Source organism: Molothrus ater, chromosome 12 (assembly GCF_012460135.2).
Source record: "Molothrus ater isolate BHLD 08-10-18 breed brown headed cowbird chromosome 12, BPBGC_Mater_1.1, whole genome shotgun sequence".
Lineage (NCBI taxonomy): Eukaryota > Metazoa > Chordata > Aves > Passeriformes > Icteridae > Molothrus > Molothrus ater.
In genome coordinates this window covers 16445661-16472774 of record NC_050489.2, presented here as the reverse complement: position 1 = coordinate 16472774, position 27114 = coordinate 16445661, and the positions used below count along the sequence as shown (strand labels likewise).

The following is a 27114-nucleotide window of genomic DNA, read 5'->3' as shown; positions in this document are numbered from 1 at the left end:
TGCTGAAAGTTGGCTTATTTCACCTCAAGTACAGATTTTGTCTTGCAACTTGCCCTGGCTTCAGCAGAGACTGAATCCACTTTGGGTGTGCACCTCCAAGTAACATATTTGTTATTATTTCAGGCTTCAGAAGAAGAGGAGATTGTTGATCTAATGCTAATGAAACTCTTCAGTTTCTTTGGAATAAAATGCAAGAAGGAAGAGAAGCCGGTCACTGGCGAACAACTGGAACAACCTGTCAGCAAGTGAAAGAAGAGCATCTTGAAAAGTTACTTTGCTTGTGGGCAAATGATTTACTTGTTTGCTATTAGCTGCAGTGGTTAGTTAGGTTAGGCTGTAGGCTTAGGTTATTACAGCTTCTGATTAAAATGAGTTTACCCAAAGGAATGGCTGGACTTGTGTCAGAGGAGGTTTGTGCTGGATATTAGGAGAAGGTTCTTTCACCCAGAGGGTGTTCGGGCCCTGAACAGACTCCCCAGGGAATGGGCACGGCCCCAAGCCAAGGAGAGCTCATGAAGCATTTGGACAATGCTCTCAGGCCCTTGCGGGATTGTTGGGGTGTCTCTGCAGGGCCAGGAGTTGGACTTCGATCCTTGTGGGTCCCTTCCAACTCAGCCTGTTGCGCGATTCTGGGAAAAGGACGCGGCGTTCACCCCTAAAGCGCTGCCGGCACTACTCTGTAATAATAGCTAAGAAATAGCGGTAACCCTAAGGCGAAACGTCCCACGTGCACTTGCTGTAGACTTGGCGCCTGTATTTATTTAATAAACACCGAGCGGCTGTTGCACTGTCTGGCTAAGTCCTCTCAGTCTCCGCCGCGGCGGCGCACGGAACATGGCGGCTCCGCTCCCTCAGGGCCCGGTGCCCGCTGCCGCCGGGGCGCGGAGCCGAGCCCGGGCCGCTCCCCAAGGGCCCACGGCGTCCCCACGGGTCCCCTCGGCCACCGCCGGCCCCGCCCCGCCGCCATCGCCACCTCCCGCCGGCACCGCCCCCGCCCGCCCCCGGCAAAGATGGCGTGGCGAGCGCTGCGGCGGGTCGGGCCGGTGCTGGCGCCGCGCTGCCCGCTCCTCTCGCTGCCGCCGCGGGAGCCCGCGGCCCGCAGGCTGGGCACCAGCTCGCTGCTGCTGGCCGGTGAGTGGCGGCCCGAGGGAGGGAGGTGCGCGGCGGGCGGGCGGGACAGCGGCCCGGTGCTGCGGGGAGCCGGCGGTGCCTGTGCCCGGGAGGGTGGGCAGGGTGGGCTGCGGGGGCTCGCCCCGGCCCAGCCCGCGGGGGAAGCCCTCGCCAGCCGGGACTGGGTGCGCGGAGCGGCAGGAGCGAGGGTCCCGCTGGCGGCCCCGGGTGGCAGCCGTCCTCTCTCCTTCTATCCCTCCCTCCTCCCCTGCCTCCCGCCGCGCCGTGTCCCGGCGGCCCTCGGAGCGCGATGCTGCAGCCGCCCGGAGCCCCCCGGTGCCGGCGGGGCCCGGAGAACCTCGCAAGATGGCTGAACCCCGAGCGCCCCTCACCTGGCCCGGACGCTGCTGGCACTCCCACAGGAGCAGCTGCACCTCCGTTAGTTGGCCAGAAACTTTTACCCTCATCCCCACGCTGCAGGGTTGAGCAAAGCGGCTCAGTCCCCTCTGGTCCCACACAGAGGCTTCGCAGAGCGGGCCGAGCTGGAGCACGCCAGCTTGCCCGAAATAGCGGAGGGCTTTTCCCGGGATTGCCGCTCACAAACAGCCGGTGTTGGCTCCAAGGAGCACCAGCAGCACGAGAAAGGGGCAGGGGTGGGTGTCTGGCGGAGGCAGAGCCGCAGCAGGGACTGGTGTGGGCACACAGACAGAGCCGGCCAGGCTCGCAGGGCCCTGAGCCGCTCGGGGCTGCGCAGGTTTGGCTCTGGCTCCTGTGCAGCCACAGCTGCACCAGCGGCACGGCAGGGGATGGACCCGTGCATCACTGCTTGCTGTGATTTTTGCCTTTGGTGTAGTTCATTCTGAAAGCATCTGCTGGTGTCAAAGCTCTCTTTGAATGGAAGTTACGCACGAAAGTCTGAAAAACAAAATCTGTGGTACTCTAGCAAACAGAAATGTTTAAAAATTGGGCAAGAAGAGGAGGAGAATAGGCTGTGAAAGTAATGACTACCACTGAGAAGAGCTCATCCACGTGTCTCCAGATATCTTAAACCTACCTGTTTAATTGCCTTCTGCTGCAAGTGAAAGAAATATTATTTATTGTTTATTACTTGCAAACTGAGTTAAGATCTAAGCTGTTCACTATTCTGGCCAATGTACCCATTGCTTTTCTATACACATCACTCAAAGGAATAACAGTGCTTTTGTTTGAGGCAGAGAGGAAAAGCTTTGTATGCCTCTTTGTGGAGGTGTGAGTTCACTCTTCAGGTATATATGAAATACTTAATAGAGGCAGGCTACACTAAATGAAGGGCCAAATTCAGAGTGTGCTAATTAAGCCTAAACCAAAGTCCTGTTGAAGTGAATGAAGCTAGAGTAAATTCAGGTGCTCTTCTGTAAAAGAATGTAGAGAGAGATTTGGTATGCATTGACATTTCATATTCCTTTAGGTTGATTTATTTAATGGGCTGACCACGTAAGCTCAAAGTTCAAATTTTGAGATTACTGATTAACTGTCTTTAATTTGACCTTTACTTCATTTGCAGTGTTTTTTGTTGCATGCTCAGAATTTTAATTTTTCACGATTTTTTGGTTTGGTTTGTTGGGTTTTTTTCTTTTGTCCTGCAAGAAAGTTATGTGCTCTTCTAACTGTTTGGGACATTTCACTGCTGTATTCCAAAGTGGTGTGAAATATTCTGGGTTTTTTTGTTAGCCTTGCTTTATAAACAGATTCCATACACTATTATTATCCTGAATAAAAATGTACTGCTTGGCTTCTTTGTGCCATGTGTAACGTCACTAATGTTCAGCTTGAGTTTGAGATTTGTCAATTGTCATTCTCCATTCTTACACTTCATTACTCATTTCCAATAGAATTCCCATGGCTTTAGCATCTTGACACAAAATGATTTGAGACATTTAAGACTCTGTTCATTAGAGTGTGTAATGAGATTTCTTGTAGTTATAGAAAACCGTGCTAGGTGAAATTCTGTGTATTTTTGACTGATAATTCATAGGAAAATACTTTGTGTTTGCAGTTTACTCATGTTTGTTTGTGTATTATACTTGCAAACTCACATATTGTTCTACGGAGCTCTATAAAATTCAGGCCCTATCTAAGACAAACAGCTTTATCTGAGACTTGCTACTCTTGAACTTTTCAGACACAAGAGGATCACTGCAGCTGAAGAAGCTTAAAGTTTTGACTGTCTGGAAAGATTTTAGCAGGTCTACAGTGAGAGCTTCTGTTTTCCTTCACGTATAATTTTAGAAAATACACAAGGATTTGCAGAAGTGTAGTTTCTCTGGTGTTTGCCTTAAAGAGTTCAGCCCACAGGATGAGCTTGAGAGGAGAGTTGAACTCAAAAGGAAGATGCAGCTGTACTACTGTGGCACCAATCCCTCAGGGAGCTGTTTCAGCAGCAGTTTTTACAACATCCCTTGCCTGACTGGATGGGTGCTGCAAGTGGAAAATAAAAATAAATTAATTAAAATTTAAAAAAAAAAGGTAGTAAGGCATCTATAGGGAAATTGTGTAGAAATGAGAAAACAGACATGGCAGGCTGAAAATTCTCAGAGTAAGAAAAGTTCCAGGAAAAATGTTAGCAAGAAAAATGTTGCTTGCTTCAGTTACTTCTCTTGAAGTTTCTCCACATGACTTTATAAAAACAATTGCCTCTAATAAAGCTGTCTTGAATCTTCCAGATCTGAAATGTAAGGAGAATTGTAACCTTGCTGTGACAGAACTTAACAAGGTTTTAACAGAACTATTTTATAGAGATATAGAATAACAACTGTGTTCTTCTCACAGTAACAATATTAACAGAGAGCAAAGTCTATTAAGTAGCAGTTGTCAGTATGAGTTCCCTTATTAATTTGTGCTATATTAATTTGCCCTAATAATACATAGAGCTGTGCCAGCTTTGCACTTTAATGAGATGCTGTAATGCTCACAGTGTTTCTAGAGTCACCAACACTGGCCTTCCCAGCCACAATAAGTAGTTATCAGAAATCAACACTAAATATGTTTGAAAAGCTACTATGCTTTCATAGACATGTATAACTATGAGTAAAATACACATCTAGGCTTTAGATTTGCACTTCTGTTTGAAGTAGAACTGCTCTTTTTGCTCCTGTACTTTATCAGTCTCCAGATGGTTGCACAGGAGCTGATAATACTCTGAGCAGGACACCCAGTGAGCCTCTGCCCTGTCACTGAGCATGTTCTGAGCTTCTCTCTAAATTGCATGTGCTGGTTAAAATATTTTCCAGGAAAAATGAACAAGCTCAGTGAAAAGCCCCACAGCTTAAGGCTGCAAACGTGTTACTGTGTTTAAGTGAGCAACATGTCACTTCTTTCTGAAATGTCGGGTTTGTTTCCTTTTAGCCCGCAAGTTCACAGACAAGCACGAGTGGATATCTGTGGAAAATGGCATTGGAACAGTAGGAATCAGCAATTTTGCACAGGTATTGATCCCTCTGCCCTTGCCCAGCTCTGCAATATTTATTTATGCCTATCTGCTCTGTCCTTGCTCTTTGGACATTTACGGGGGTGTTTTTATTGTTTTAATTGCATATGCGACACAGTGAGCATTATTTGTGATATTTGTGCCACCTCAGCATTCTGATGAGGTCTTAATGGCCTCAGATTGAACCTATGGAGAGCTGAACTTGGTGGGAGACTTCAATGTTCAGGTCCAAGCCTGAGCAGTTCATGGCTGTGTGAAGAGGACATCGTGTCTGCTTTTAGGTCAGGTTTCCTCTGAACACAAATAGGGTGAAATCCCCCTGGCTAAAGAACAGTTGTGAGCAGATGTACAGCATGGCATAGAGTTGTTACTCTAGGACAGGAGTTCCTTTGGACTTCTGTTCTCATGCTGTACTTGATTCGGAATAGTCACAGGAAAATTCTGGGCTGTATGTAAAACTTAAAAAGGAATGGGACAAGCCATCAATAAATGGAATTAATGTTTCTCAGGACAAGCAGCATTTCTTTTAATCTCAGGTTTCTGTCAATAACTGATACTCTCTGGTGAGTATCTGTGAGATGGGTTACATGTGTCAGAGAAGAGTTGAGCCCATTGTTATGGTGCTAAGGGTCCCAATGAAGTCAGTGAGGACAAACTGTGTGCTAACAGCTCTCTGTAGCTGATGCTAAGATCAGTCAATGTTATTCCTCATTCTGCCAGAAGAAATCTGCAGATGAATTGAGCCTGAGGGTTATTAGCACTGTAATAGAGAAACAGTAATTTGGTGTTTGGGGCATGATAACACGACAGTTTGTTCACATTAAGTGTTTGCTAAGAAAAAGTGAAATATATACAATCTGTAAAGAATGAGAACAATATTTAGAGACAGAGAATACTTATATGCAGATTCTAGAGTCACTGTATCAGTTCTCTCCTGTGTGTAGTTTTGTTAAAGTATGCTCCGATGCTTTTGTTTTTCTTTTAAGGAAGCATTAGGAGACGTTGTTTACTGTAGTCTTCCAGAAGTTGGGACAAAATTGAGTAAACATGGTAAGTTTCAGTTCTAGCTGCTCGTGAAGTGATTATTCTACTCATCCCACTCTTCCTTTGCAAAGATAAATTTTCTGAAATCATATTTACGATTATTAATACCATTATAAAGCTTTTGTATGCAAAATAAATTTAGGTATTTCTACAAGAGACAGCTTTAATTTTAAATTCTCACTGTCAGACTGTGCTTAGCAGCAGAAAATACAAGCTTTTTAAACTGTGGAGATACTGATTCAAAAATAAAGCATTAAAATATTTTTGTGATAATTTTATCTATACTCTGTTTTCAAAATATTTGTACTTTGATCTGAACTTGCAAGCATTGATTTGTAATTCTCCAGTTATGCACTTTGTGAATTGCTTGATGTGAAACTTCAAATTTATATCAAGCTCTAATTTTTCTATGAATATAGAGACTCAGTAATTTTGAGGTATCAAATATGTTCACAGAGTTTTTGCTTGTTGGTGGTGTACAAGTTGTTACATTCTTAATCATTCAATTATGCAACTTTTCCTGTTAAAGAAAGTGAACGTTAACAGGAAGAAATGAAAAGCCTTTTCCTATATTAATGTAGAGAGCTGTCTCAGTAGTATATGAAGAAACCATTGTCATTATTTGGAGACAATTTTTAAAACAGAACTGGGGGTTTATGAGGTAAAGTAGAAGGCCTTTCTTCTGCTATCCTTCTTGTGGAATAGAACCCCATCAAACTGTTTTGGCCAAATCTATTACATTGAATGCTGACTGTTAGACAAAAGGTCTCTCTGTGTAGGATTTTAATTAACCAACTTGTAGTTTTGCTTTATTTGAAGGAATTTCATTTCCATTTAAGTTCTTCTCTTTTCTACCCATTCTGGCCTCAGTCTAATTCCAAGCTTTCCCAGAACAAGTTGTTCTCAGATCCCTTGTCCTGGTGCCTATCTACTCTTGTGACAGCTCCCTGTTCCTTCAGCCTCTGTCTTGTTTGCTTGTGCCTGAGGGCTGCTCTGGATTAACATTGCTCCAGGCACCATTTCCACAACTCCCTACAAAACAGGAAAAAGGGAAGAGCTGCTGGGTGCTTCCACTGTGGTGCTTCTGAATACTAATGTGTGTTTTCCAGTGAGTGCAGATATAACACTTGATAGTGTTTCTGAAGAAAAATGGGATTGCTGAAATTGTGGCATTGTTGATTTTTTAACCAAATTACAAATAAAAAGGTTTAAATTGTAGATAAAAGGCATATTTAAGTCTCTTGCAGCAAGAGCTGGGTGTTGTTCCTTCTAAGTCAATATCATGTGTGCTGTGGGCTTCAGGCAAAGGATTACCCAAATGTAAGGAATTCCTGTCCCTTCTGTAGCAGCCAGCTAGCACAAATTCCCCAGAGTTCAAGAGCACAATCATCAAATTTAATAATGCTGATCCTTGTCATAAAGTGGGTGACTTCAATCTGTTTTCTTGCACAAGATCAGACATTTCTTTACTGCTTGAGTCATCACCAGAGTGTCTAACTGAACAAAGGGAACTGCTTTGTGTTTTCTCCTTAGGAACATTCAATCATATTCTCTGTTTCAGATGAGTTTGGGGCTTTGGAAAGTGTGAAAGCTGCTAGTGAACTCTACTCCCCTCTCTCAGGAGAAGTGACTGAGATTAATGCTGCCCTTGCAGATAATCCAGGGCTGGTCAATAAATCCTGTTATAAAGATGGTAAGATGCCACTTTTATCTTTAAATAATGAATACTGTGTGGATTCTTGCTACTACAAATGGCTCTGCAATTCCTGTTCTTTCAGTTTAATGGTGTGGAGACTTAAATGGAATATACTGAATATAGTTCAAGCCCAGTAAAATTTAACATAAAGCATTATCACAGTGTCTTCTTTGAACAGCTGTTTTATAACATCCTAGTTTCAGATATACACTGTGGCTGAATTTAAATCTGTTTGCCTTGATTGCATTTCTGGGTTCTGGATCTTGTAAGAGTCCATGACACTGAGAGGTCAGACTCCTTTATTCTTTTGAGGCACCATCTCCCTATGCCACTGTCACAGCCAGCACTGTAATTACACAACTGTTCTGACTCAAAAGGACATTTCTTATCATGAGTTGGTTGGTTGTTCATTTTTTAAAATACTGAAATGTTGTTTTGCCTGTACAAAAACCTGGCTGATTCTCCAGTGATCCAAAGCTGGTTGTTCCTGCTGGGAGTACTTTCCTAAGGCAGTAACATGAATGAATTGTTCTTGTAGGATATTAGCAATTCTTTTTAATTTCCTAACTACAGGTTGGCTTATCAAGATGACTGTGGCAAACCCTGCTGAACTTGATGAACTGATGACCGAAGATGCCTATGAGAAATACATAAAATCCATTGAGGACTGAGCTGGAATAATGAAATAAATTCATATAAAATATCTCAGTGTAGTTTGTCATCAATTAAGGAAATACTGAATATCCAGTTTTGGCAACTTGAAAAATACCACTTAAGATCACATATACAAGACTATAAATAATTACAGTGATAAATGTGTTTCATATCTGTGTACCTGTGAGAGTTTTTTATTCTGTTGTCTGATTCATGTAACTCCAGATGTTATCTATAATATTTTGGGAAACAAAATTCACTTGCTGAAATATATAGTTCCATAGATTCATTTGATATCAAATTTAGTAGCAGCAGCATTAACATGTTAATTTTGTCAGAGGCACATGGCTGTTCTCATGACCTGGCCTATAGTTTTCCCTTAAGTACTTTCCTATTGCTCCCAAAGCACTCAAAAGCAGTGTCTTCCTAACCTACTCATGTTCTTCTTTCTTAGGGTTACAAAGATGATACCGAAAAAGGAGAAGCCATATCAACTACCTCTCTGTGTGATTTTTATTTCTTTACACAACTTATTAATCCTTTGCTTTCCTTATTTTTTTTAATTGTGTAATCAAATAGTCTTGCCTGTGAGGCAGGAAGGATGGGGGCCCTGCCTTCCCTTTTCTGTGCATTCTTAGTGTGCAAAGGTCCTGCAGTGATTGTTTATCAAGGTTCTACAGTGGATTATTTAGGCTGTATTTTTGTCTAGTAAACACTACCTAAGTCACAAGTAATTAAGGAATTAATTGTACATCTTTTGCCTGGCAATTGTGGTGATTTCAGCAGAGCAGGTACTTGTGGAAGTTGTGTGATCAGCAATAGTCTGACATACCATGTGCCCATGTGTGTCTGTATTTAAAATCAAGTAGTCAACTGCTCTAATGACATCACAGGACTGAACCCAAAGCTTACCCTTTGCAAACCAGTGAACTAAAGCAGCTCATTCCATTAGACTTAATATTTAATGAATCCACAAATGTCAACTCAAAGTTGATGTGACACCTGAACTTTAGGAAAACACAATAGTACAACAGAGTTTTGGTCTAAAACTTTTCCCCACAATTTTAAAATGGTTGTTAGCAGCTAAGTACAAAATGGGAACAAACCCCAACGATTTAGGTTGATCTAAGAGGAAGCAGGGGAATGCTTAATTTGTGTAAGATGACTAAAGCAAAATTCATATTGCTTTGAAAGTTCCTTCTTTCTAAAGGGATGTGAATCACTCACCTTCTAAAGTGCATAAATACACTGCTGGTAATATAGAAACCTTTCTAATGTGTAAAAAGAGGGTTTCTTTTATGATCTGAAGGGATGTCAAAGTCATTGCTCTGGTGGGTTTTGGGTTTAAATCCTAGGAGCAAACCTTTGCTGCACAAGTCACACATCAAAGGCCTGCCAAGAGAGAATCCACTGTGTATTTAAGATGGTTTCATCTTCTCCACAGGAGTTAAACTGCAAAATGAGTAAGAGGGAAGAGGGAGTTTGACTGTTCCACAGGAGCTCTAACTTGGCAGTGGCCGATAAATAGAAGGCTCTTGTAAACTGAGTGTAAATGTTTTAAAAACTCTCAGTCCTTATCCATTATTCACAGTTCCATGCAGTATTTATTGTGACAACGTTCAGGGCTCAGAGAGCTGGGACCTTGGTCCTGGCCTCTTTCAAACTCCCTGCCTCAGTTTGTCTTTTCCCCCTGTGCACTTCCGAAGGGAAAGAGAAAGTTTGTTTCAAGTACAGTAAGTGTGGGCAAATGGAGATGGGAATGCAGGAAAATGTTTCTATTTGATACTGTTTCTTTCATCATCTTTTTTCCCACTTGGCTAGAGAGTAACAGGCCCTTCATTATTTTCCATGTAACATGTGGCCCTTGTTGGTCTCCTCAAAGAGGTTAGTCCAGAGTACTTTAGTGCATTTTTGTACCATTTTCCTTTAAAATGTTTGTATTCTTTCCTTTTGATCAATAAAATAGTAATTTCTGTAATGACCTAGGGAACCTGGGGAACAATAAAAGCTGGCAAACCTGGTCTCTTCTCAAACCTTGCCCATTTAAACTGTATTAGCAGTTTACATACATCAATGTGGATAAATGACAACTGTCTGGGAAAAGTACCTGAAACAGAATTCAACCTCTCTTTCATGGTGTACAGGTGGAAAAGTGATGTTCTGTTGCTTAAAGAGGATCAAGAACATCTCTATCCCTAATTCTTTAAAAATTTTATACAACTTTAAAGTGACTTATTCCTCTTAAAATGGGAACAATAATACTTAGGTGATTTTTTTTTTCATGTGGTTTATGCCAAGAGCTGTGGTGTTCTGTGGTTTAGGACAAATTATGTCTATTGGACCAAATATTTTTATACCTTTTTACAATTCACTCAGCTACCTGAATTATGCTGCCAAAACAATGTGTTCTTCCTTGTTTGATGTTTGCTACCCAAGCAGAGCTCCCAGCAGCTCATGGCTTCACTAAGTTCAGCAGCAGCAGGAAGCCTCAGGCAGACTGCAGGAGAATGAATGCAGCACTTGCTGACATGAATCCACAATGAACGTGTTTATCAACATCAAAAGATGGAGTGAATGTGCATTACTTTTGGTCTATGACACAATTTTAAGTGCTTTTGTATAAATTCTTGGGAAAAACGTCAAACTTGTTCACCAGTGTGTGCCCCTACAGAAAATTAATAAAGGAGGTGATTTCTTACAAAAATAAGCAGTCCATCTGTGACCTCTTAAGAACTTAACAATTACAATTACAGGATAATTTATATATGTTATAGATTCAATATAGAGGGATTTGGTTTACAGCAAGTTATAATCCCACAACCAAAAATTACATATCTGTATCTCCTGGGGGTTAATTATATCATTATCTTTCTTTGTGCCAACACTTCCTCACTGTTCCACAAGTACCAACCCCTTTATCTCTCCAATTATCTATCTGACTAATAGAAGCTAAACTTGGAACTAAGTTTTTCAGTCCATATTTTATTTTTCAAGATTTTTATCGATACCAGTCCCCAAAAGCTTGAGCACCTTACATTTTGTCTGGTTTTCAGCTAATGGGGTGCTGCATCTCTCTGTGACTCTTGGGCTTGTAATGTATATAAATAGAAATCAGGTATTTGTTACTTCTTACTAGAGAGAGAGAAAAAAATCAGTGTTTAAAACAAAAAGAACTAAAATACTTGGCAGTGTTTTGATGAGCATAAAAGAAGGGCAATGTCATCTTCACTATCACTAAATTAGCAGTGAGACAATCTGTTAAGCAGCTCTGATTAGAAGTGCAGCAAATCTCAGTATCCAATGAACTGGTGTCTGCAGACCAGTGATGACTGTGGCTAAGGATCCTCTTTCCTTTTCCTTCACACTGATAGGTTGGGAATCTAAAATCTCCCCATAGAAATGGTTCCCGTCACTGAGATTTAATCTGCCAAACTGACACAGAAAGGACACAACATCCATCTTCAGCCCAGCTGAGTGAGTAAACTGAACTGGGCACACGAGGCTTTTCTCTGTGCTGTGGGGAGCTCCCACAGCAAAGAGGCAAAGAGAACTGCACCACCTGCACTAAATATTCTGGGGAGGAGAGAGAAAACCTGAGAATATCGCAGAATTATTTAATAAACACAGGTCACCCGTGGAAAAAACTCTTCAGGTCGCAAACGGTGCTCTGACTGAAACGACTGCAATTAAAACCAGGAATTATGGCCCCAATGCACCACACGGGGGCACTTGGAGCCTTGGAGCCGGGCAGGGAGTCCCGGGGCTGCGGGCTCAGCGCAGCTCAGGGGCCACCAACTCCCCCAGGGCAGCTGCAAGAGCAGCAAAAACGATGGAGACACCATTGGAAATGTTTAAAACACGCAAACACATTTGTCATGTAACAAAGAAATTAACTTAAACCTCCTTTCATTGTACCCATTGTTATGTGACTGAACTGGTGGAAAGCAGCATCCTTGGGGATTCTATTTCCAGGGAAAAGGAGCTCATGCCTGTGAGGCAACATTAAAACTCTCGAGCAACGTCCAACCATTGCAAATTACCATCAAGAAATGCTGCAGCTGGCACGGACAAATTCTGAGAGCAGCTTAGGAGTGTCCTTGATGCAATTTTCTCCACTCTCCCCACACTGCTTGAGACAGTCCAGGAACAGTCCTTGGCAGGAGAATTGACTCTGTGGTATCTGGATTGCTTAGAGTTTGCCCACAATATTGATGTCTCTCTCTTCCTGACAAAGCACAATTCAGTCATTTCAGACCTGATCTATTTTAATGCAGTACAAGTATCCTACATCCTTTGCTATTAGGCTGTTTTATTTGTCGTTTGTTTATAGTGGTTAATTATTTATGCTGTTGAATGTATTTTGTGTAAGAAGCATTTAAATGCAGGTACAGCACTTGTACCTTTCTCTGCCCATGAAAGTCAATCCACAGCACAGGAGGATGAGTCTGCACTTCTCAGGACACAAACTTCTTCTTTCTGCCATCACCTGCCTCCCTTCTTTACTGTGTGGGTCTGGATCAAGAGAAAATGACAGAATTAAGTGTTCTTGGCAACTCCTGGCTGTTCTGAGAAGTCCTCACTTGTGCCACAACTGGTAAGGCAAAGCCAATGATAAAAGTGGTGTAATATCACCCTTGTACAGTCCTTTTTCCTGCAGTGTATCACCCTCATCCACAATGATTATTATTATCATCATTAGTAGTAGTAGTACAACTGCCTGAATACTTCACTAATTTTAACTCCTGATATTAATAAGACTATCTACAACATGTAATTCTGATTAATCATCAGATGAATTACCATAGTCATATACTGTCCAAGGAATGGTGAACTAAAAGAAAAATTAATCCAAGAACAATGTAAAACTACGTTAAACTTCATGATAATCTTCACTCAGAACTGTAATCTCATTACTTCAGGACCATTCAAGTATAACAGCAGTTTTAAATTCAAAGCATATTCCTTACCAAAAAGACATCTAAATTACACTCTGTGATTCTAACTAATGCAGTCTAATATTTATGTAATGGTATGCTAAGAAAATTGTTCTGGATTCTGTAATTTATGTGGGGTAAGAGTTCACTTTTACTTGAACAGAAAGATTAGATAAATGTTAAATCATGAAAAATTCCCTCTGGAAAAAAAAAAGGAAAGAAATCTAGGGCTAATATTAATTACTGCACCCTTCCAAAGAAATGCATGCACAAAAAAAAATTATTAAAACATCTAGGCAGATGTTTCTGAAATAGGAGAGAAAAATAAGTTGTACCAATTACATGAGAACAAACAGAGAACATTTTTCTCCTTGTGGCTATATGGCTTTTATCTGTATTATAAAAAGGCTTTAAAAATGTTATTTAAAGAAAAGCTGAAAACTGTTCTTGGCATTGCAAGAGAAGATGCTGAATACACTAAAAGATTGAACAGCAGCACATTGTAACAATTCAAGAAATAAATATTTTAAAGTAGGCAATGAACAGAGAAAGAATATTTGGAAGAATGCTTGGGGTCATTTAGGTGATACAGGGACAGCCTGAGCTCTGCAGTTCAGGCAGCCCTTCCTCAGCCCCAGAGAGCTGACATGGAGCTGAAAGGGTGCTCTTGAAACAAGACAATAAAAACAGCCATGCACATTTACATCCACTCCCATCCCCTCACCAGAACTCCTCCTGCAGCTTCCACTCCATGGAGACACCCCCAGGACAGGCTGAAATATCCCAAATATCAGGTGTTTGTCTCAGATTTGCAGGTACATCCCAACATGCACTGTAGAGCTTTTGGAACATCCTTTCTTCAGATCCTCAACAAAAAAGTCATCATGGTTTGTGGGTTAAATAAAAAAATAGAGTTTATAGTCACCACATGCTCATGATTTGTCTCATTAATCTTTAATGGCAGCTAGAAGCTACAGGCTTATAAATATCTCTTTTTCATAATTGTGACAAGCAGTGACTAGATGCAGTTTTGGTGGAAAATTTTCTGAAATACTGTAAGGCTAGGTAAATTACAAGGCATTATTAGAAAATGTTGATTTTGACTTTTGGTGATATTACATTAACTTTTACAAACATTAGAAACAAACATTATTTGGTGAAATATAAACATTGCAGAAGACACTACAAGTAAAAGTAATTTACTAGTCAAGTACAGAGTTAAGTAACAATTTTTTTTCAGAACGAAGTCACAGTAAATCAAAGAAACAGCAATAAATCCTGCATGTTGAAGAACACTCTCTCCAACAGACAGAACCTGTGTTTGTGTAATGCTACAAGGGAGGAGTTGGCTTTGTTCAAACCTCTCCAAGAACAGCAATTCTGTCACAGCAATTTTCCTGCATTGCAGCCTGGATTCGTGTCTGGATGTTGGCAGGTTTTGCACCCAGGGTGCCCCTCCATGGAGGAGGCACAGGAGGGTCACAAACATTTTTTATACCACAGTTCAGAAACTTGACACAGGAGTAATCACAGCCAATTTTAGTTTGACTACTTTTGATCAGCTTTCCAAACACACTTTGTGTTTAAAAGTGTAGCACAGTCTGGCTTTTTAAGATCCAGAAATACAAAAAATTTTAAAACTCACAACAGTAACACAACTTTTGTCCTAGAAGGTGATAAGTGTAATGTGTGAAACCTGATTATGCAATGTTATGAAATATTGTCTGGTTATTGTTATTCAGAGGAGTTTCTTATGATTTAGTGAAGTCAGATTAGACAAAAAGGAGCCTAAAGTTGTAACACCATTTAAGACACACAGTTTCCTTAATGACACTTTAAACAGAGTATTCTAGACATACCACACTGATACAGGAACTACACCAATCAAGTTAATCCCTATAAAAACAGGTGCACCATAGAATTGCATAGAAAGAAATCCCTGGCATTAATAGCTTGCACTGGAGTCTAGGACTTTCTCCCTGCCTTTCTAGTTCAAAGCACATATGTTTTTAAAAAGCACATCTCACACTTGACATTAGTCTTAGCTATATTCTTTGGAATTACTAGTGCATAAGTAATTTCAAGCAATTTTTATACTTCATGCTATTGTTTAATATCTATAAAGTGAAAATTGCAAGGAAAACATCTCCCTGCCTTCCCCTCCAAAAATCTAATGTAAAATAACCTTCCTATGTAGCATAGAAAATAAAATCAAATCTTTCTCAACAACAGAGGCTTCAATCAAAAGCCAGAGTGATGATTAATGAAGAGGATATTCACATGAGATGGGGAAACCCAGGCTCAGAAATCCTTTCTGTGAGGGTATTTTAAAACTATATTTGTAAGTTGGATAAAGAAAACCTCCAATGATTTTATAGCTCAGTGTCCACTTTGCTCATGGAAGACCTACATTCAAGCCCATACACAACTGTAAGGAAATACTCTTATCACTTCTTTATTTTAGGGCAATTCTCTCCCATCAGCTGAACCTGAGAAAACCTTCACTGAAACAGGTGTGTTTCCCTGAACATGTTTAATTTTGAAATGCACCACTGTCTTCCATTTAAACAAAATACTGATCAGCTCTTCATAAGGCCTGGGCTTTGTTTTACAGCAATATTGACTATATTTACTTCTTGCCTTGAACTATTTATGTTGGAAAATCCTTCATTTTAGTGCTCAAAAATATTTCCATTCCATTAATAATCCTTCCATTTACTCCAAGCATGATGTGGATGATGTGGAGTAGGTACAGGAAACAGAATTGCTGGGGATTTGCCAAAAAGCCCTGCAGAACAGTTGGAAGGTAAAAGTAATTTACTTCAGGTATTCCTTGCACTGAGCACTTTTGTTTCATGATATAAATCCTGTGGACAGATTAAACCCATCAAAGAATTTTAATAATACACCTTATGCAGCATCAGATAAGTAACAGTAAAGTTGAAAAGGCCAGGTATCCAAGAACACATTTTGTAGAAAACTAGAATTTCTGGCTTCAGAGAGAATATATATTTAGAGTATTTGTGCAAGAAGTGAATATATACAACAAACATACTCTGTTATGTTAACTGTAGTCACAATTGGTTTTGTTTAGACATATTTCTGACTGACAAATCTTTCACTGTATTATGGGAAAATATTACCAAATCCTTCTGGCTGCTATAGATACATGATTCCTGGCACAGCTAAAAATGTGTCAGGAATTAGGATTATTGTATTTTTGTAAAAATTTCATTTTAATGACAAGTTCATTATTGGACTTGTGGTGGGAGAGCTAAGGAACACATGAGCTTTATTTCTAGGAAATGCTGAAAGGCACATAAAAATTTGAATATTTCATATGTTAAAAAAATCAGATTCTGAGTATTTCTGCAGGTTACTTTACATTAAAATTAGCAGCTGCTTGCCTGTTGGCATTATGGAAAAACATTTCACATATCTGTAAAGGGATGATGCTCATGCATGAACAGACATTTGTTCATTCAAGTGATATATTTGCCCCTCACATCTGCTGAAACAACTGAGTGTGCACTTACTCTGTTGTTTACTGAGATACTGAGGCATACACATTCACATCAAAAAATTACTTACAAATGGTAAAAGGAGAAAGAAATTAATTTACCCAAAATTATGTACATTTAGTGAAAGTAAGTACAACACCTTCAGTTATTGATTTTATGCTTATAAATAATATGTTTAGCTAGCTGAAATTCCATTTATGATCACTTAATAGTTCTCATTTGTTTTAGGATTTTTAGTAATTAGGGTAAATCTCCAAAATATTGCCACGGAAGGCATAGAGTCACATGCAAAAACCCTCCCAGTTCCAGTGGGAAGCAGCGACCATCCATGATCCATGTCTATCAGACATACAGGACAACCCAACTCGCTGGATAAATGAGCATTCTCGTGCCCACAAAACAACATGGCACATTTCATAAAGCTCCAGCTCTGCACCATAAATGACAGACACATTTTTACACCTGCAGAGACACAAGCAATGAATAATTCACTTTCAAGGGAAGTACACAACCAAAGGATTATTGCCTTGCCTAAACCATCCTGGTATCACTTGCCATTAACCCCATTCATGCATATAAAACAATTTTTTTCCAGAAGCAGATTGGTTTGAAAATTTTCAAGTATTTAACTTTGCTTGTGAAAGTTTTTTCTTGAACAATATTGTTTAGAAATACAATTTTGAAACAATGTTTTGCTCAAGCTAAGCTCCCAATAAAATAATTGGTGTCCTGCCAACTTGAAAATGACCCCCTTTCAACACAGGTTTTTCTCCTCAAAGTCATTGTTTATGTATGATATAAATATCATTTGACATTTCTATTTCATCTCCACTTATCACAGTGCTTCTAGCAAGTATTAGATGGAATAGATGGGCTCAGATTGAAATCTAATGGATTGAAAACTACACGAATGCTGCCAGTGGAAGAATACTCCCAGCCACTGAACTGAACACGTATTTGAAAATGTGAATAAACCTTTCTCAGAAATAAATTCATGTGTCAGAAGTGCAAATATGTAATTTAAGTAGTGCAGTTTTGGCATATGCAAATGAGAACTTCTATGAAAACACCTCAATCTCCTTCCACAGCCTTCACCAACAGCATTCTCTGGTCAAAGCTGGTGCAGCTTCCCAGGCATTACAATGGAGTTGTCTCTAAACCTCCTACAAGACCATGTCTTTCACTGGACTTGCATGTGTCTCATCAATAATCTCTGACAAAGTTACTCACAAAATTTAGGTTCAGGTCAGGATTAACTGCTTGAAAGCTCAAGAGACTGTTTTGCAAAACACTATCCTGATATGCTTCAAAAGGTTGAATATTCAGATTTGTGTTTGGCAAAGGTGGCCATAAATAAAAGAACAATAATAGCTGAACAGTATTATAGAGCTGTAGCCCAACTCTGCCTGCAAAATTCCAACCAAGAACAACAGAAGTTCACCTAAGTCATGATCAAAAATAAAGTGAAATACAACAAACTCCTTGTGCACTTGATGCAGGTACATCCACTTAGGTAATCCAGATTGAAAGTGTTTAAGCCACAGCCTCCTTCACCTGCTGGAAGGAGATTTTAAAACTTTTTTAGAGACTTTTTGAGAATTTTTAGAGACCTACATATGCTGCATAAATCAAACGACAATGAAAACGGCATAAATCAAACAACAATGAAAACTGCCAATCACTGGGAAATAATTTTGGAGTTCTAGAATTGCTCAGTATTAAAAATGGGTTTTAGAGCTGTCCATGTTTTTTAAAGCCATTGAAACAATTAACAGAAAATCCTGTTAAAACTTCTTAAGCAAAGTTGCAGCATCAGTTGATCTAAAATGCATAGAAACTACTTTTTCTCCAAGCATTTTCATTAGTCCACATAACTGCTGTTGGTTCACTCTGTCAGTTAAAAAGGCCAAGCTTTGGAAAGCTACAACACATAAATAAATGATGGTTTGCTATATTTCTACCAGATTTCAAAGTGCTTTCAAATGGAGACAAGTCCTTTTCCTTCTCTCCAGTATTAAGGCTCTTATAAAAGTATAAAAGTTCAACTAAAAGACACTTGGGCTTGCTTTATCAAATACACCACTTAGTATGTTTTAATCATGAACATTTTAAGATCCTATTTGTGCAATTCTAGCTTTATAAATGTGTTCTAGTAACTTACAGGATTACTGCATTACAAGATGGAGACCTTAATATACTAAAATGTGAAATACTCAGTAGATGCTGACAGTGTATTTCTGTTAGGTTTAGTTTCATTAAAAGCACAGGGATTAGAACAATGACTGGGAAATTAAAACCAAGCCACCAATACTACATAAAGCAGTCTTGCTATTACTTCCATTAAATCAGAACCAGTAATCTATAGAAATGAAATTAAATGCTCTTTTCCCATTGAGTTTCCACACCTCTATTTCCCCCAGAATTTATAAGTTTAATTATTCTGACTGAATCCAACCCTCAGGAGACAAAACTGCTCCCAATTCTCACCAGAGTCAAAAGGTTCTGTGAGAACTCATTACTCCAGACATTACTCAAGCTGCTTGGGACATTTAACCCTTTTAAGAAACACCAAAATGCAGTTTAAAAAATTGCATTTCCTCCTGAAATCTACAGAAAATTCAAAAGCGAAATGCCTGATCTTACAGCCCTTCACAACCAGAAATTCACACTGACATGGCTTTACCACTCTCATTAGTTATATTTGCAGAGGCCCCTCTCCAGCAAACACATTCATGCCTCAATCCTGGAAAATTAGCACCCAGATTTGGCACCAGCACAACCTGTATTCAGCTGAACTCCTGAAAAAGCATGTTAAAAAGGAAAATGTTTTGTTTAGTGCTGATACAATTTAAAACATACCTTTGAAGGCAGAAGTCAGTATGCTGTGTAATTTTGATTGATATACTTTTATATGCCAAGGTAGTACTTTCTTTGATTTCTCTGATTAAACCTCACCAGTTTTATAAAATCCATCACTTACTGAAATTATTATGAAGAATTTGGAACAGGAAATTCAGAAAGCAGGCTTCTGCACTGATACAGTTTAATTAAACTGTCAAAAGGAATAAAAATGAAGGTGTTGCTCATGATGCAGACTGGAATTACGGATTCAACTCTTGTCGTCTCTCGCTCTTTTGGTGCAATTCCACGACTTTCCTGCTGACCTGAACACAAGCAGCTCTGTGGGACCAATCCTATTGAAACAAACACCAGATCCTGACAAACTTTTCCATTAACCTACCACATGAATTCTAAACCAAAACACTTTCTTTTAAAAACCTCTCAGTGAGTTGCCTTTCAAATAGGATGTGACACGATTTTTTTGCTTTCTAAGTATGATTAAATACCCGAAACAGGGTTCAAAAGTAAAAAAAAAAAATCTTGCTTTAAATTTAATACTTTCACTGCGTAATGAAACAAAGCTACGCCTTGGGGCATCCATACTTTTGTCTTTTTGGGTTCAGACTAACCCGCCCCTCTGCAGCCTGCACTATCAGGCCCTTGACCCCGCGGGACAATTACCAGGCGCGGGTCAGCGAGGGGCTGAGGGCGGATCCGAGCTTTGCCTGAGCAGGATTAGGCAAACACGGAGGATGCCCTGTGGCAGTGCCTTCCGTGTAAGCTGCGGAGGTGACAGCAGCTCAGCCCGACCTCCGGGGCCGGGAGGATGCGCACTCACCTGCGGATCCCGGTCCTGACCGGCGAATCCCGCACATTCCCGGCCCTTATCACAGGAGCCCGGCCGGCAGCCGCTGCTTTGGTGAAGCCACAGTGCTCGGGACACTGAGGGGGAACCCGCGCCCGGCCTCCCAGCCCACACCCCGTGAGCGCCTGGGAGGCGAGCCAGGGTTCCCCCCGGCCCCGCTAGAACACAGAAAACACAAATTCCCCCCTCTGTAAACGCAACTCGGGAGAGCTCCGGGCGGCTCGTAGGGAGGCGGCGGGGCAGGCTCCGAGCCCCCCGGGAGGGCTCCCCCGGCCCTGCGCGGGCTCCGCGCTCCCCCCGTTTCAGATGAAGTGGATCCAGGCAGAGCTGTCGGGGTCCTGCGGGGGCCCTGGGGCGGGCGGGACGCGCTGCCGGCCCCGCAGCCGGTAGTTCTTGCCTTCGTTGTTGTCCCAGTACTCGGCGCCGGCGACGCGGTAGCGGACGGCGAACTCCAGCGTGGTCTCGGCGGCGGCGGCGCCCAGGGGCAGCAGGAAGGCGAAGCGGTCGCTGATGCCGTCGGCCGGCGCGGGCGGCTGGTACGTGGCGGCAGCCTCGGCGCAGCTGGCCCAGCCATTGAGCGTGTAGCGCACCGACACCACCTTCTCGTAGGCGAGGTTGAGGACGCGCACGGCCCCGCGCAGCCCCGCCGGCTCTGCCCGCACCCACTCCAGCCTCACCTTGTGCTGCCGCACCCGCTCCGCGAAGCCGGGGCTGGCGCCAGGCTGCGGCGGGAACAGCGGCTCCAGCAGCGGCGGCGGCGGCCCGAACAGCACCGGCTCCAGGTCGCCCAGCGCCGGCGGCTTCCTGGTCTTGAGGAGGTCGGCGGGGCGCGGCGTCGGCGGCGCGGGCAGCGGCACCCGCGGCAGGTCGGCCTCGCAGAAGAGGTGCACGGAGGTGAGCTCCAGCCCCAGCGAGTCGGCGAACCGCACGGTCTTGCGGCGCGACGGGCTCTGCTGCAGCGCGGGGCGCAGGCTGCGGTCGCCGGGCGTGGGCAGCGACTTGGCGCGGCGGCGCTGCGTGGGGCTGGGGGGCACGGCGGGCAGCGTGGGCTCCCGGCCGCGGGTCGGCGGCGGCTTCTCGCCCGCCGCTTCCCGCACCACGGGCGTGGGCGCGGCGTCGCCGTCGGGGCTGCAGCCCGCCCTGCACTGCTCGGCCAGGCTGCCATAGAGGCAGGCGCTGCAGCTGAAGTTGCGCGGCAGGTAGAGCCGGGGCGGCGGCCCGGGCACCGAGCTGTGCAGCGAGCCCGCCTTATCCATGGGGTGCCGGCGGGAGCGGCGGCGGTGCCGGCGGCTGGCGCGGCACCCGGGGCTCCTCCTCTCGGACCGCGGCGTGCGGATGGCGAGGCGATTTTAGCGCCCGGTCCGCGGGCTCTGTCTCTCGCGCGGACCCAGCGAGATGCCCTCGGCACTGTCCAGGTCACGGCCGGCCCCGGGGGATGCCGGCGGGTGCATGTGTGCGGGGGCGGCGGCGGGACCGCGGCGCTCTGGCTGCTGCCGCCGGTGACGTGCCGCGGTCAGGCAGCGACACACGCCCCGAGCCATCCTTCCTTCCCCATGGCTCCCACCCGCCCCGGTTCCCGCCTCGGTGTCGCTCTGCCACGGTCCCTAACTACGCCCCGCGGCTCCCCCTTCCCGCTCTCCCCGGTACCGCGGCTACGCCGTCCCTCTCCTCCTCCTCCTCCGCCTCCTCCTCTCCTCGCTCTGTTCTGGGTCTTTCCTCGAGGATCTCATCCAAAAAGAGGAGGCGGCAGGGATTCCCCAGTGGAAGCATTAAAATTCATAGCGGTGCTCTCGCTCGTCCGATCCCGTTACAGAAATAGCTGCGAGAGGAAGAGGCAAAGCCGGGCTCGGGAAGATTACACGGGCCGATAAAAAACAGCTGGCTTGCAAGTTGGATCTCACAGTGTACATTTAAAGGAAGAAATCCAGCTGATCTGCTGTAATGCGTTTACAGTACATCTGCCGAATGAAGATACACCTGCCGCAGTCCTGCCACGCGTCTCCATCGGGGGCAAAATGAGCTCCGGCCGAAGCACGGGGCGTTGATTGTGTGAAACGTAAACTGCGCCGCCTCTCCTCAGAAGAGCATCTGGAAATTGCTGAGCAATATTCAAATAAATTACATTTTAATGACAGACTCTGATGTAGCCTGTTCAAGGAGCTAAACCACCACTTTAGTAAGCCGCTTCATTCCAGACTTTCCGTAATCTGGGACTCATTTTTAATTAGTAAATGGCATTAAAAACAATGATCCTACCATCCTGCCAGAGCCTGAGCCTGAACTGTGTTGACATGTGATTCTGATTTAGCTTCTGAGCAGGAGCTTTTTACACCTCTAGCATTTTATCTTCAGCACTTGGTGTCCCTTTGACAGTCTAGGCAGTGGAAATGCGGCTGATAAGATTAAGAATAGGACAAGTAAACCTGATAAGGACTAAGAGAGAAAAAAAAAAAAAGCGCCACCAGAACACAGGGAGAAGTTACCCACTGCCTCATATTAGCACAATCAGCTTTAATTCCTTTACTAATAAGTATGAAAATAATTCCTAGATTATTGCTGCTGGCTTCCAAATATTTTTTATGACAGATGATTCATAAGTAGAGAAAATTATGCCCATTGGTATGAAATTTGACACCATTATGTTTCATTGTGCCATTGTCTCACATTTGCAGCCTGATTAGAGGTCTTGAAAAATCAAATAGTAACAACATAAATAAGTACCTCTGAATTCATTAGTCCAGAATCTTTAAATTATCTCACTTGTCCTTTAATGCACACCATGGGAAAGATATTTTTAGGTCTCCTCCTGTGTCTCCCTCACAGAAATGAGTATTTCAGTAAAAGAACATGAACTCATGTGTGGTTTTTGTCTACTCATGTTAATATGGGGACAAGAACAGACTCAAATAATTGTCAAATAGGTTTTAAGGCTACATCCTTTTGAATTAATTTTTCTGTAATTTCTCTCTGTCATAATGAACATTTTCTAATGAACTAACACTTGGTTTTGCTGACGTTCATTTCACTTAAAATTGAGTAGAGAACTTTATTTTTTACATCGATATGCAAAGTCTTTGCATTCTTAAACCTCTGTGAAACTATCAGCACAAATAAGCTAAATTGGTTTAAACCAAACTACACATTCCATCAGGTCTGGATGTTTTTGTGGTACTCCTGGGAACACAACTTCAGAGTAAATTGGCTTCTGCTGTACTTTACACAATTGGGGTACCTTTGAAAAATTTCACTTCCCCTCTTCTGGTAATGTTAGTTGCCCAACTTGTTCTTATCATAAACTGTGTAATACTGTTGCTTTTTGGGTTTCTCAGGTCTCCTCTTTCCTTCCACAACCATGGTATTTCATGGAACAAAAACCCCAACTTCCTTCTTCTCTGGTGATTACAGGTGAGGTAGTTCATGTAGCTGAGTTGAAAATAAAGATTCCTACAAAGTAGTAAGCAAAAAAAAAAAAAATAGCATAAAACCTGAGAAATCACAGTGAAAAGAAAGGAAAAAACCCCCAAACCAGCACAATAACCTTTTTTTTTTTTTTAGCCAGATGAAGGCAACATGAGATGCAGGGGCACCTCAGCCTTGTCTCAAGCACTGTCACTGTGTAAACACCACCAGAATTCTCACAATGGTATTTCTCACTTCTCCCAATCCAAACATTCCCAGCAAGTCTCACTGAATCTGAGGATGCTGCTGCTTTCTTTTTACTCTTGCTCACTTCGCCAAGTGTGCTGTGGGGACTCTCACCCACGCCTTTCACTTCTGAGGGTGTCCTTACTACCAGGCTGGTCTGCCCCCTCTGAAGAATTTTAAGACAGATGCAGTAAATGAAAGTCTTGAGCACTGAAATTTAGCAAATACACACGCAGACATTCCCTCAAATAGCCTGCAGCTTTGTGCATCCTTCTGTGATGTGGAAACTGTGGTTTGAGTTAGAGATGGGAAGCATCAGGCATGGTTTGTAAAAGGAAATTTAAAAAGAAATTTTGGGTTTGCCTACTATAAATATTTGTACACAGCAAATGCTGAAATCCTTAGAGGCAAGCAAGCAGTTCCACACACAGAAACTATGGTTTAATGTATGCAGTAGTAGGCAGCCATCCACCACCCCCTCAGTCTTAATTTAGTTCACAACATTTTGAACACTGAAGTTTCAAAGCCTTATCTGTCTCTGCTTTTATAGTGCTATGGTAAGGACATTTTTCAAAATAATACTGTCAAAACCAAGCTGATACAGAAATCATTAGTACTGCCCTAGCTACCCCCTTTAAAGAAATACCTATTATCTCTTTGCTGGAAAGTAGTATTTTTATGACAAGATAAATTTGAAGGTGCCAGCAGTAACTGAGACAGCATCCTGTAAATTCTAGAGCTATTCAGGTTTGCTCTATTACAGGGCAGGAAGAACAGAAGGTCTTAAATTGCAATTAGTGTTGACAGCCTTAGGAAATGGTGCTCAGGCATGGTTTCCATTCCTCCAGATTCCTCTCCCTCTGCAGATTTAAATAGCACGGTCACAGGATAAAGGTTTGTCCTAATTAACATTGTCCTAATAACATTTTGTTGACCTGTCTCTGTGTCTCTCAGCTGATGTCAAAATTTTTAAAGACAGCCTCGTTTGCCTATGTGAGCTGAGTGCCCCTGACATTTCTGCCATGCCAAAGTGCATTTAAAATCCGTCTGATGCTTGACAATTTCCAGCTAAATGAACAGACACGTTTGGTCCCGTTTTGTTAAAAGATTTGCAAGAAAGAGACAGAACTGTAGCAGAAAGTGAACGGGGAGCTTTCTTCTGCTGCTTTTATTGATTGTGTGAGCCCAGGTAATCGAGGAGAAAGCAAACACCGGTGCTGGGGAGCATTAGGCAGAACCAGGATGGAACCATTAATAGGGCAGAGTGTCTGAGTGCTGGGGCTTATCCAAAGTGGCCCCTGTCACATGTGCACTTTAACTTTCCAGAACAGGTTTATATTTAGCAGGCAGATAAAATGGATGTAAAGGCGAAGTGCATTACAGTTACAGCAGCTTTGGAGATGAAGTTGTGACTCAGTACATGAACTGTAAAGGTCAACTGCTACTCTCATTTGTGCAGCTCCTCTGAAGCTGATGAACTATGTAGGTGTTACATGAGAATATCACCCCCAAATTTAATAATCTTATGTGACTGCATGAATGTGACAATGGTATTTACACTGGCAGTCTGTAAGCCTTGTGTGATACAGTTGTTCTGCATGCTTCTACTTTAAAAATACCTTCCCACACTGATGATTAACTCAGACTTTATTTATTTCCCCAAGAAAATATCTTAGTCACATCTCAAGAAGTGCCAGATTAGAATTAGATAGTGTGCCTGAGGTATATAAAAGAACAATGGTATTGATTTCTCCGTCAAATATTATCTTTACCAACCAGGTTATGCAGTCTTTATCTATTAAGGTGAAAATTCTTTGATTCATTGAGTTGTATCAAAGATATTTGATGTCAAATCAGTGAGCTGATTCCAGCAGGCTGAAAGTTCTGCTAAACACTGTGACACTTGGAAAGGGTGCTTTGTGCTTGGGTATTGGTTTCTAGGGTATTGCTTTTGTTTTTGCTTTTTTTTTTTTTTTAAGTATTGGGTTCCAAATGAAGATAGGGCATTAACAAGAAAATAGAATTTTAAGAGTTTACCTATGTTCATGACCTTGTGAATCTGTCTTAGAGTATAGTGATGCTCCCACAAAATTTTATTAATTAAACATTAACTGTCTGTTGACTCTTAAGTGGCTTAAGAATTTTGAAGAGGGCAAAAAAAAAAAGCCCAGTTACGACAGTGAAAAAGAAAAAATACCTTAACATATACATCACATTTCTGGAGAAAATTAGAAAGAGCATTTATTTTTCTTACATAAATAATTCTGCATTTTTTAGAAGGATTGAATTTTCTTAACAAAAAGTAACAGCAAGCAGATTTGGGACTCTTTCAGTCCTAGAACTTTTAATACAACTGTTCACACAAGTATCTGAAAAAATGCACTTAGGGATGTCCCCAAATCCCATCTCCTGGTAAGAGTCCTTGTGACTCAGTCTTCATGCCATGCTGTTAAATAACCACAGGGCTTTCTATCAACTGCAAATGGTCTCAGTGGCACTAGTTCATGACTTTATAGAACCAAAAATAACCTTGTTGCACATATTATTTTTTTTCACAGTTAGAAGAAAACAGACCATTTTCTTCCCTTCTTTGTACCTTCCGCCATAGTAAAATATTTTCTGTCTTCCATATTTACATACAAAATGCAACCTCTACAAAAGCATCCTTCACAAATAGCCCCAAGATAAAGAAATTCATATATACTTGTTTCAGTCACATTTTCCACCAAATAGAAAATGCAAGATCGATCTATCTATCTATCTATCTAGATCTAGCTGTGAAACTAGAAACATTTTTCAAAGTCCAGAAGGAGATAATTTCTTCCATTCAGACAACTGAAAATAATGCTGCTTCAGTGAGAAAGCTGAAAAATGAATGCATTACCAATTAAAAGTAAAGCTGAAGATGTTTGTTATATTAATTTTAAATTGCAGCCATTGCAGACAATTAGTTTTTTAGGGCTACATAAAAAGAAAAAAAAAAGTTGCAGGGAAAACTGTAAATATTATTTGCATGCTTTCCAGTGTTTTATACCAGGTAAGAGTTTTGCTGTGTTTTTTGAAACTGTCAGATTAGAGAGAGCTTTTACTACAACCTGATCCAAGAACACAGACTACACTCACAGATTACTCTACAAGACCCTCAGCAGAAGGCCAGAAAGCTGCTGATTAAAGACCTAGAACAAATAACAAAGAAACAAATACACAACACTTCAGCCACCATAAACTTAATCAAGTTATGTGCCTTTGAATACACTGGGTTCTTCCAGCAGAGGAAACAGCAGCTTCTTGTTTTTGTGTTAAGTTCTCTCAAGAACAACACTATTCCTGCTCAAGGA

General features: G+C 42.0%; 3 protein-coding genes and 1 long non-coding RNA gene across 5 annotated transcripts in view; 3 read left to right on the top strand and 1 right to left on the bottom strand.

Moving 5' to 3' along the window:
- The window catches only part of LOC129046813 (polycystic kidney disease protein 1-like 2), a 36077-nt gene extending 35824 nt beyond the window's left edge, over positions 1 to 253 (top strand). The window contains 1 exon segment of the mRNA XM_054516177.1: positions 124 to 253. Within this exon segment, the coding sequence (XP_054372152.1) occupies positions 124 to 249 (126 nt within the window). The 3' untranslated portion in view covers positions 250 to 253.
- Positions 254 to 1001: 748 nt separating this feature from the next.
- GCSH (glycine cleavage system protein H) lies at positions 1002 to 8019 on the top strand. The gene is made up of 5 exons (XM_036390518.2): positions 1002 to 1131; positions 4495 to 4574; positions 5563 to 5626; positions 7182 to 7313; positions 7890 to 8019. The coding sequence occupies exons 1-5, from the start codon at positions 1011 to 1013 to the stop codon at positions 7985 to 7987; spliced, it is 495 nt and encodes a 164-aa protein (XP_036246411.1). The 5' UTR covers positions 1002 to 1010; the 3' UTR covers positions 7988 to 8019.
- Positions 8020 to 12282: 4263 nt separating this feature from the next.
- LOC118691474 (protein phosphatase 1 regulatory subunit 3E-like) lies at positions 12283 to 21685 on the bottom strand. 2 transcript variants are annotated; one of them, XM_036390689.1, is made up of 2 exons: positions 20105 to 21685; positions 12283 to 12482 (listed from the first exon to the last, which is right to left on the bottom strand). In XM_036390689.1, the coding sequence occupies exon 1, from the start codon at positions 21385 to 21387 to the stop codon at positions 20434 to 20436; it is 954 nt and encodes a 317-aa protein (XP_036246582.1). In that variant the 5' UTR covers positions 21388 to 21685; the 3' UTR covers positions 12283 to 12482; positions 20105 to 20433. The 2 variants fall into 2 exon arrangements, with proteins under 2 accessions (XP_036246582.1, XP_036246580.1); XM_036390687.1 differs by lacking the exon at positions 12283 to 12482 and adding an exon at positions 13837 to 17979.
- The window catches only part of LOC129046808 (uncharacterized), a 10521-nt gene continuing 3807 nt past the window's right edge, over positions 20401 to 27114 (top strand). Inside the window, exon 1 of the long non-coding RNA XR_008508578.1 lies at positions 20401 to 21025. This is a non-coding gene — a long non-coding RNA (uncharacterized LOC129046808). The remainder of the gene's footprint in view (positions 21026 to 27114) is intronic.

Coding starts and splice junctions, on each gene's coding strand:
- LOC118691474 (XM_036390689.1), bottom strand. CDS start 21,387: ATGGATAAGGCGGGCTCGCTGCACAGCTCGGTGCCCGGGCCGCCGCCC.
- GCSH (XM_036390518.2), top strand. CDS start 1,011: ATGGCGTGGCGAGCGCTGCGGCGGGTCGGGCCGGTGCTGGCGCCGCGC. Junction 4,575..5,562: donor GAATCAGCAATTTTGCACAG/GTATTGATCCCT, acceptor TTTTCTTTTAAG/GAAGCATTAGGAGACGTTGT. Junction 5,627..7,181: donor GACAAAATTGAGTAAACATG/GTAAGTTTCAGT, acceptor TCTCTGTTTCAG/ATGAGTTTGGGGCTTTGGAA.